General features: G+C 35.9%; 1 protein-coding gene and 1 long non-coding RNA gene across 2 annotated transcripts; one reads left to right on the top strand and one right to left on the bottom strand.

Moving 5' to 3' along the window:
• The first annotated feature begins 219 nt into the window (after positions 1 to 219).
• LOC133701424 (probable GTP diphosphokinase RSH2, chloroplastic) lies at positions 220 to 4,573 on the top strand. Its single transcript, XM_062125336.1, has 6 exons — positions 220 to 1,506; positions 1,604 to 1,789; positions 2,284 to 2,741; positions 3,058 to 3,216; positions 3,291 to 3,642; positions 4,105 to 4,573. Exons 1-6 carry the CDS (start codon positions 760 to 762, stop codon positions 4,414 to 4,416), a joined length of 2,214 nt encoding a protein of 737 aa, XP_061981320.1. The 5' UTR covers positions 220 to 759; the 3' UTR covers positions 4,417 to 4,573.
• Positions 4,574 to 5,051: 478 nt separating this feature from the next.
• Positions 5,052 to 9,541, bottom strand: LOC133701425 (uncharacterized). Its single transcript, XR_009843564.1, has 2 exons — positions 7,891 to 9,541; positions 5,052 to 5,542 (listed from the first exon to the last, which is right to left on the bottom strand). It is a non-coding gene; the product is annotated as an uncharacterized LOC133701425 (long non-coding RNA).
• Positions 9,542 to 10,266: the final 725 nt, after the last annotated feature.

Below are 10,266 nucleotides of genomic sequence, written 5' to 3'. Positions count from 1 at the left end.
AAAATTATCTTGTTTTTACAAGTGTGGAGTACCTAATAATAATTTCTTGATTTAATTTATTTACCAAGGACATTTTTTTGTGTGTAAACAATAAGAAAAACCAAAAAACCAATACCGTTAATTCAGTTAGCTGCCAGGAAATTTACCCACTTTCAATGTTCCTTCCCTCGGCTGCTAAACAAATTATAAGACTAGAGGTGAGAGGAAGAGAGAGAGCCATATTTTCCACACAAAATCAAAGAAGAACAAGAAAAAAAAAGGAGAACCTCTCCTTTTCTCTCCCTGTACAAATCCTGACTTACTTTTGACTCTCTCTCTCCCTCCCCCTCTTTTCCTTGCAAAATTAAAAATTCCTGTAAACTCCCTCTCTTAATTTCATGTCCTTTTGTGTTCTTCCCTTAAAAAAAATAAAAATGAATCCACTTCAAATCTGTATATAATAATATTTCTAGCTTTATTTCTCCTCCCACTCCCACTCCTCCGTTACACCTCCAAAACAGCAAAAGAAAATCCACTTGGTTTTAGAACCGATATTTGTCTAGCTCCTTTTGGAGGGTTTTAACCCATCTTGATCTAATTGAGTCTCTCAGAAAAATCCACTGAATCTTCATAAATTCCTTGATAAAATTTGTGGGTTTTCAGAGAAAAATAGTGGGTCTTTGTTAAAATTTTAGAAAGCAATTTATTTTTTGCTTGATCTGGATTCCGGCTTGTTTTTTTCATCTTTTTTCTTGAGAAAAATCTGGTCTTTATACAGCCATGGCAGTCCCAACAATAGCTTTATACGCGAGTCCACCTAGTAGTGTGTGTTCATCACCATATCCATGTCAAATCAACGCGCACGCAACATATGATTTTGAATTGAATTCAAGAACTTCATCAACAACTTCGTCTAGTGCATCTTCCTCTCAGAAACCAATTGTTGGTGGCTTGTCTCGCTTGTTTTCATCTCCTGCAGTGAAACATGCATCATTTTCGGGTGATAGAGAGGAGTTGGGGTCCCTATGGCATGATAGAGGAGACGAATTGAAGGAATTGGGTAGTTCATTTTGTTATACACCAAGCAAATACCTTGCTGGGTCTTTAATAAAGAGGGATCAAAGTCCGGTTTCGGTTTTGCATGGTCAAGTCTCTTGTTCTAGCAGTCCTCCTATGAAGACTACTAGAGAAAGGAGTGGTTGTGATGTGGGTTTTCAGAGTTCAATTCATGGTCCATATCGCGGTGGGGCTAATGGGCTCTTTAATGGGTTTGTGAGGAATGCATTAGGGTCTTGTGTTGATTATGATTCTCCCAGTTTTGAGGTCCGCCGTGATGGTGTTGATTATGGTTCGTCTTCTGTTGCTGTGGATGAATTGACTTTTGCTATGGAGGATAGTTTTGTGGAGGCTAATTATGAGCCTTATGCTAAGAAGTTGTTATTGGGTGCACAATCAAGGCACAAAATTTTTTGTGACGATTTTGTGATCAAGGCCTTTTATGAGGCTGAGAAAGCACACAGGGGACAGGTAAAATATTGTTTTTTATTGGATTTTGTTGTTTGAGATTTTTGTTTCGTGCGCTTGAATTTTTTTTTCTTTGTTCTTTTACGTTGTTTTCTTATAGATGCGAGCTAGTGGAGATCCTTATTTGGAGCATTGTGTAGAGACTGCAGTTCTGCTTGCGATAATTGGTGCTACCTCCTCAGTGGTTGCTGCAGGGCTTTTACATGACTCTTTGGATGATTCTTTCCTAAGCTATGACTATATATTTAAAACATTTGGAGCAGGGGTGGCTGATTTGGTGGAAGGGGTAAGAGGCAAAAGTTTTCATGTTTTTTAATGAGCCTTTCCATATATTGTATAGATGTATATAGTCGAGCAAATAGGTTTATGTTGATTTTCATGCATGTTTCTATCCAAAATGGAAGCTGCATTAGGCTAATAAAAGAAGCATTTGTTGAGCATACTAGTTACTTTGTCTGGAACTCCATTATTACGTTTAGTATAGTTGCTGCTTATTGTTTATGGTGAATATGGTCCTAGGTCAAGCTTAGAAACTGGAACTTGATCTTCTGTAGCTGTTTTGAAACAGTGGTTATATTTAAAAGTCAGGAGCATCTTACAGCAGCTCAGATTGATCAAAATTTGGATTTTATTTTTAACTTGCATTTTTAAGGTCCATCACACGAAATATGAAACTTGGAAATGAGTTTTAATAAGTTTCCTGTGGTTGATGTTGTTCAAACATTTCTGTTGACAAGTATTTACAAACTTACAATCTAATTCTCTGTTGCATTCACTCAGGTCTCTAAGCTTAGCCAACTGAGCAAACTTGCTCGTGAGAACAATACAGCAAGCAAAACTGTTGAGGCAGATCGCTTGCACACCATGTTCCTTGCCATGGCAGATGCCAGGGCTGTCCTGATTAAATTAGCAGATCGACTACATAATATGATAACGCTAGATGCATTGCCTTTGGTCAAGCAACAGAGATTTGCTAAGGAGACTTTGCAGATATTTGCTCCCTTGGCCAACCGTTTAGGAATCTCCACTTGGAAAGAGCAGCTAGAAAATCTTTGTTTTAAGCATCTCAACCCAGATCAGCACAGACATTTGTCTGCTAGACTCGTGGAGTCTTTTGATGAAGCGATGATTGCTTCTGCTAAAGAGAAATTAGATAAAGCTCTTACAGATGAAGCCATTTCTTATAATCTACATGGAAGACATAAAAGCTTGTATAGCATTCATTGCAAAATGTCAAAGTACGCTCTCTCTCCCCCTCCCTCCCTCTCTCAGTCACACCCACACACGGCCAAGCAGTGTTCATTAAGTTGATTGTCACTTTGATTATTATTGCTGCAGCTCTTGCACCAAATCTAGGTTCTCTGAAGCATGAACTGATAGTATGGTTAGATTGAAGCAATAATTTTGCCCTGATATGTGGTTGTGCCCCTTAAATTCATAGCTGAAAATTCTTTTTCACATGCATGCTCTCACGTGACAACAAACCATGATGTCAACTTATTGTGCAATTATCATTCTGTTCGTTTTACAACAATAGAGTTTAAATTTTTGCAGGAAAAAGCTGAACATGGATCAGATCCATGATATTCATGGGCTACGCCTGATTGTTGAAAATAAGGAAGATTGTTATAGAGCATTGAGAGTTGTTCAGCGTTTATGGTCAGAAGTACCTGGACAGTTCAAGGACTACATAACTAATCCCAAGTTCAATGGGTATGTTTTTGGCTTGTTATTAGTGGTTGCTCTTGGATACATTTATCTTTTCTAACTTCGATTTTAATTTTCAGGTATCGTTCTCTTCATACAGTAGTCATGGGTGAAGGCACAGTGCCACTTGAAGTTCAGATTCGAACAAAGGAGATGCATTTGCAAGCAGAGTTTGGATTTGCTGCCCATTGGAGATACAAGGAAGGTGATTGCAAGCACTCCTCATTTGTGCTGCAGGTGGTTGAGTGGGCAAGATGGGTCATAACCTGGCAGTGCGAGACAATGAGCAAAGACCGCCCTTCTATTGGCTGTGATGATTCCATAAAACCTCCCTGCACATTCCCTTCTCATTCTGATGGTTGCCCGTATTCTTACAAGCCTCACTGTGGCCAAGATGGACCTATTTTCGTCATTATGATTGAGAATGATAAGGTTAGGTTCCTTCCGTGTATGATTATTTTAATGAGAACAAGCTTGGTGTGGGATAGGTATTAGAAGTTTTGTTACTGGCTAGATCACACTGGCCTTGCGGCTGTTATTACAATAAGCATAAATATAAAAGTCCTTAATTTTCTCTTACAAATAATTTCTTCGATGTTTGGAATTGGATTATCATGTCCAGTTCATGCCATATCAGCATGAGGGAAGAAAAAGATGTGCTGTATTAGGGTTTTTTTATCAGGTATTTTCAACCAGGTTCGGTTTCATTCACTGAACAAATGGTATTTTGGGATTTTTTTGGTTCTAGTGATATTTTTTAAATGGCTACAAAATCTCATGTCAAAGTGAGTGAACACAAGTAAACTGTTGAGCTAATCCTTTATTTATTTATATTTATCTTTTGATAGGAGACTTAGTCCGTCATTGAATTTGGATGGTTTATGAATATTGCAGATGTCAGTGCAAGAGTTTCCTGCAGACTCAACAGTGATGGATCTGCTGGAAAGGGCTGGCCGTGCAAGCTCAAGATGGTCCGCATATGGGTTCCCTGTGAAGGAAGAATTGAGGCCAAGGCTGAACCATCGGCCAGTGCATGATGCAACTTGCAAGCTAAAGATGGGGGATGTTGTGGAGCTAACTCCTGCTATACCTGACAAATCTTTGTCTGATTACAGGGAAGAGATTCAGCGCATGTATGAGCATGGCTCAGCTACTGTCTCAAGCACAGCTCCAGCTGTTAGTGGCACGGTTGGACGGAGAAGTTGACCCCTTGATGATAGTCCGATAAATTGCTTACCATTTAGTGAAATTAGTTATTCTTGTACATACACGTGCTTGTACGGAACAGTTTTATGGTTCTGGTATGTAGAAACTATGACTAACTGGATTCAAAAGTTCAACAAAAGATTGATTTTTCAAGTTACCACTATGAATTCTGAAAATCACCGCAAATCTTATTTTTCACTAATCTGGTTTCGTATTGTCATTTAGGAAGTTCAATGACTCATGTAAAACAGTAGAAGTAACTGAAATGGAGGGACGTCTGAGGCGTTGTTGCAGTCATTCCCTTTTGTTACTTCATCACTTGTAGAATTGGGTTAGTATTACATTTTTCATGCACTCGGAATCTGAATCTGTTAAATAGCTAATTAATTGCTGAATCTGTCATGCGTGTGAAGAGAAGTTAACATATTTTTATGGCGCTATCTCATGAGAAATATTTGCCCAGCCTCTCTAGCTACCATTCTAGCAATGATTTAGAGAGCCCAATGCATGTCACTGGTCCAAATCAGTTTTTCTAGCAATATTCATAACATGAACGTATTATTATCAAGGACAAACCATGAAAGACCGAAGGCATGATGTAGAAATTAGAACCTGTAGTTTCTAAGAAACTGAACTAGGAAAAGACACTGCCTGGCGGGTGAATTTTCATAAAGATTACAATGCTCCAATACACAGCATTCAAGTACACCAATAAAAAAACTCAAATTTTCTATGATTTTCACCTCCTTTCTTCTGGATCGATGCTTCTTCTATCTTAATTCCTTTCCACAGAAGGCCATTCTTCTCAGGTCAACAAAATATCCTGAAATCCTATATTGGCAGAAGATAAGATTCTCACTTGGGACGTTTGATGAGAGGAAAAGATACTCTTTGGGGACCAGTAAGCTGTGGGGGGTCCGTCTTCTGTTCTTGAGATGGGTTGGGACCAGCACTTTCTTCATCCTCTGTTTCTTCTACTGCCTGGGAAGGTTGCTTCTGTGGGATAGCAAGTTGATAGATTGGGACTGATCAACGTGTCCTGCTCAGGCGGGAGAGAGATACCAGGCCCCGCTATTGACTTCGGCAATGGGATTTTGTTCCTATTTCTGGCTTACTCTAGTAAAACCTGAAGAACGACATAACTGTAAGATGTTACGAATTCTCGTACTTTTTTTGATTTTAGGCATGGTTTCTTGAACCTCTATAAGAGAGGAAGAAAAGCAAATATAGTAACAGATCACAAAAAAAGAAGAAGGTTGTGCCATGTACAGCTAACATGTGTTGAAATAATCGTATTGTATCCATTAAAAAATGAAGATAGTTTACCATTCCGACTGTGCAAAACACTATCTCAAGGTAAAACTGACAATCACATAGTGGGAGAGAAAGCAAAAGGATGGGAGTCTATGCAAGTTCTATCATTTGAAGCTCAATGGTCAAGAAAACTCCAGAACACTGATTTGCTGAAATTTTCATCTCACAGCATTCAAGTAGAAAAACAAGGAAGATGAGGAGGTTTATCATCCTATAGATAGCCAATTATGCAGCACCCCGCTATAATTCTTTTCACCATTGAATTTACCTATTCCGTTTATATTGGCATTAATACTTAACACTCATTGAATTTACCTCACAATATATTTCCACTTAATTAATTCCTTATACTTATCCATGTTTTTAATACTCTTCTACTTAATCACTTTCGTTATTTTTATTTATTTATATATATCATTTCCATTATTTATGCTTTACCACATGATTCTCCACTACTTTTGTATCCCCATGATGTAATTATGTCATTTTCTTTTTCGTTACACTTTGCGTTTACATTTGACTTAATTTCAACTCATTAACTTGACAACTTGGTCAAACCTATTTCCGTTTTATTCAATTTCATACATTTTTTTTTTTCGCTAATGGATGGCCGAACAATTGACTTTATTAACAACTTGCATGATAGTCCGAACCAATTGGACACAATTTCGTGTAACTACCTTTTTTTAATTAATTTAATGTACATTCTACTAAAAATTCTAGCAAAATTTCCCTGTATGTATCAAATTATCGACGCCCTTATTATCATTAAATAATAAGTTGAATTTCATATTATCGACCTTGTCCCATGTCAACACAACTCAAAATTTATATATAGTTGAATTTCATATTAGCAATCTACAATACTTCTATTTTTAAATTACAAGACAATATTATAGAAAACTGCTCATGAACTCCGGTATGAAAAGAGCCTGACATTTAGAGCGTGTTTGGCAGTGTGGTTGCGGGTGCTTTTCAAATAACTTTTCGTGCCAAAATGCATGCCAACAATGTTTTTTCATTTTTTAAAAATCATTTTTGACATCAACACATCAAAACGATCCAAAACGTACAAACCATATTAAATTTTAGTAAAAAAAAAAAAAATTTCAAATTTTTTGGGAACGCAGCCACAGCCGCGTTCCCAAACGGTGCCTTATTTTGTTTTGTTGTATTAAGACTTTATACAACCTCGTGAGAATTAAAACTTATTCAAGTCTACTTAACTCATTAGATTGATTTCAATAACAATTATAAGCTCATCATTCCCAACTCATGTATACTTCGTGCCTATGCTTCACTTGATATAATATGTTTAAAATCTTAGTAGTTAGACAATCAATGTCATTAGTCCATTACCGGACACTAGTTTCATTATCCATTATTGGGCATCACTTCCATCACTGGGTTACTAGTTTCACCAACCATTATTAGGCACTAACCTCGTCATCGGGTCACTAGTTGCATCACTCATTTTTATATGATATTAGAACCTATTTCATTTCAAAAATCATAGGTACTTGCTTTAATAACTTTATCGAATCAAAGCATCAGGGTGTCAAACACCCACTTCACGATACTATTCATTCATCAATTAATATCTTACACGTTAGTTATTTTATTGTTCTCAACATTTATATTTTTAGATATTTATTAGTGTCATTGCTGTCAAATATAAATCTTACACGATTATCATTGTTATGATTACTAATAAATCATACATAGAGTTTCGTTGATGTGATTAACAATAAATTATAACTATCTTACTATTATTTCATCCATCACATTTTATAACATATTAGATGTTTTTTCTCATATAATTTATTACAGCCATTTATCAACTTTTACATTGAACACCTAAACCTTAAATTAATAATAACAATAATCATACACAATACAACTTATATTCCATGGTAAATATACATTTATAAACCATGTATGGATAAATAAATATACATTTAAGTATTCTTTTTACTTATAATTTAAATCAATGTCTTTTTATAAATACCTATTTTCTTTAATATAAAATTAAATAAAAATAAATTTTAAAAAGTCGTGATGTAGCATCTCACATGCATACTGACCAGCAATAATTAAAATAAAAAGGATTATACAATTAATTAGGAAAAGAACAATAAAAAAAGAATTGACAAGAATTACCCGGCGGCTGGCAGGAGTGTGAGCGATGGCCTGAGTCATGACCACAAGGGTAGGTGAGGCCGGGAACCCGGGCAATAATTATCCGAATCAATTTGCAGTAATAAATTGAAAAAAAGAAGAAGAAAAAGAAGAAATAAAAAGTTGATAGGATGAGCAAAGAAAAGCAGAGAGTGAAGAGAGCGACTGATTTTGAATTGGAGAAAGATTTTTAGCTTATTTAGTATTTTTTTTATTTATAAATATATTAAAATAATATTTTTTATTTTTTAAAATATCATTTTGATATATTAAAACGACATAAAACTAAAAACAATAATTTTAAATAAAAAATTAATACTTTTCAACTACAAAAACAAATAGAAATTTACCTAATTTATGTAATTAAGATTTGATGAAGAATAAAAATACAAAAAATATTAGCATGAAATGGAAAAAAAAGATTCAAACACAGTACCATCAGCTTATCTTATAACTATCTGAATTCATTTTTTATTTTATTTTTAAAAAACTTCTTTACCCAATTTCACTTGAATAATGTAAGTAATTCAAAAGCTCACCCCAAGTATCCTCACAACTGTTCTATTATTTGATCAAATAGTTCATCAGATAGTTGAATAGGGCCGAGCTGCCCGATTTTGAGGATCCTAACTCGAAGGAGATCTGGAGATGCATGCGATGCCATTCATGCTTTGAATGAGTGAGGGGTCAGGGGGACGATGATGCATTTCTTTTTTATGATATATAAAATTTAAAATGATACCTTTAATTCTTCCAGCCAGGTACTTTAATGGCCGTCCTCATGCTCGGCAACATGTGGGGGCAAACAATTACTTTTTTTTTTCTTTTTTTTTTTATGATCAATCAATGGAAATCGCAAACGTATATAGTCTATACTAAAAGAAAAAGGTAGGTTTCCTTTCCTTTATCTCCAGAAGAATTCTTGAACAGAGTCTTGCCATGATAGCACAAGCATAAGCATCACCAAGACTCCAGCGAGTCCCCAAGATGAGCTCCCAATTCTAAGCACCCAAGAGGGATCTGGAGATGGAATAAAGGAAGCCCTAGAAACTCTTCGGGCTGACATGGAAGAGGAAGTGGTCCTGATGGCAATTATGAGTCCAGCAAGCACCATTGGAAGAACGAAGCCAGAGCTCCATTTTGTCTCATAATTAAAATAACGCGTATGATCATTTTTTCTCTTAGCATACAATGGTGACAGGACCACTGCTGATGCTAGAGCAAACACCATGGCTAATACTCTCTGTGACGAGTTTTGGCTGGCTGTACTACTGCAGGCATCTGTAGCCATGCTGGTGAGACTCAAGTAACTATTGATTTCCTATCAAGGTTGGTTTTTCTCTTGTAGAAGAACCAACTTGATGGGCTAACTCCAGTTGAACCGTCGGATTTATAGGAAGGAGAAGATGGAAAACACAAGGAATCAATGTGGAAAGCTTGTAATTTGATGACAAAAGTAATAGAAAAGATAGAGAGCCGTCCAAAAAGTGAAAAAGAGCTACGTAACATGAAGCAAGGCATCTCTCAAATATTCAATTGTGTGTTCATATGTAACATGAAGGGAAAAAGCAACAACGAGCTATAAGCAACTATTTTCCTGGGGAAGCAGTTGCTTGGTGCTTGAGAATTTACATCTTCCTGATCCAACAAGCACAAAACTGATGGCTTATCTCTCGTTTATTGCTAGCTAGCTAGCTAGATACCTTGTCTAAAATTGCAAAGCAAGGATTAGTTGATTCTGGATGCTATATACCTTGTGTGACGGTTCCAGAAATGAGAATGGAGGCGCTCAATACATATTGAAACGTTTTGCTGAAACAACAATATATATTCGCGGGCATATTCAAGGCTGAAAATTAATTCCACCACGAGATCTAAAGTTTACACCTTTAAGGGAAATGTTAGGTGAGGTAGTACATGGGTTTGCCTAAACCAGACCAGTTGATCTCTAGGACAATGATAGATAGGACAAAATAATCATTTTGTGAAGTTATTTGGTGTATTTTTAGATGGTATAAAAATCAATTTTTATACTCTTCTAAAGGATAAACTTTTATCCCACTAAAAAAGGTATGACAAGTTTATCCAATGTTATTTATAAGAGTTAATCTAGTTGATCTGCGTGAATATAAATATAAAAATAATTATTAATATAGCTTTAAAAACCAACTCGAGAATCAACTTAAAGCCAAGTCTAAGTCAAGAGTTGGGTTGACTATGACTCGGATCAACGTAAGGATAAAAATAATTATAATTATAGTTTTAAAACTTGACTCGGGAGTGATCTGGGGCCAAAATCGGGTCATTGGTCGGGTTGACCATTGACCAGGGTTAATCTTAGAATAAAAATTGTTATTA

Source organism: Populus nigra, chromosome 8 (assembly GCF_951802175.1).
Source record: "Populus nigra chromosome 8, ddPopNigr1.1, whole genome shotgun sequence".
Lineage (NCBI taxonomy): Eukaryota > Viridiplantae > Streptophyta > Magnoliopsida > Malpighiales > Salicaceae > Populus > Populus nigra.
This window is presented reverse-complemented; position numbering and strand designations above follow the sequence as displayed.

Excerpts from the sequence above, each read along its gene's own strand:
- LOC133701424 (XM_062125336.1), top strand. The coding sequence starts at position 760 with ATGGCAGTCCCAACAATAGCTTTATACGCGAGTCCACCTAGTAGTGTG. Across the intron at positions 2,742-3,057 it reads ATTCATTGCAAAATGTCAAA|GAAAAAGCTGAACATGGATC; the intron begins GTACGCTCTCTC and ends AAATTTTTGCAG. Across the intron at positions 3,217-3,290 it reads ACTAATCCCAAGTTCAATGG|GTATCGTTCTCTTCATACAG; the intron begins GTATGTTTTTGG and ends TTTAATTTTCAG.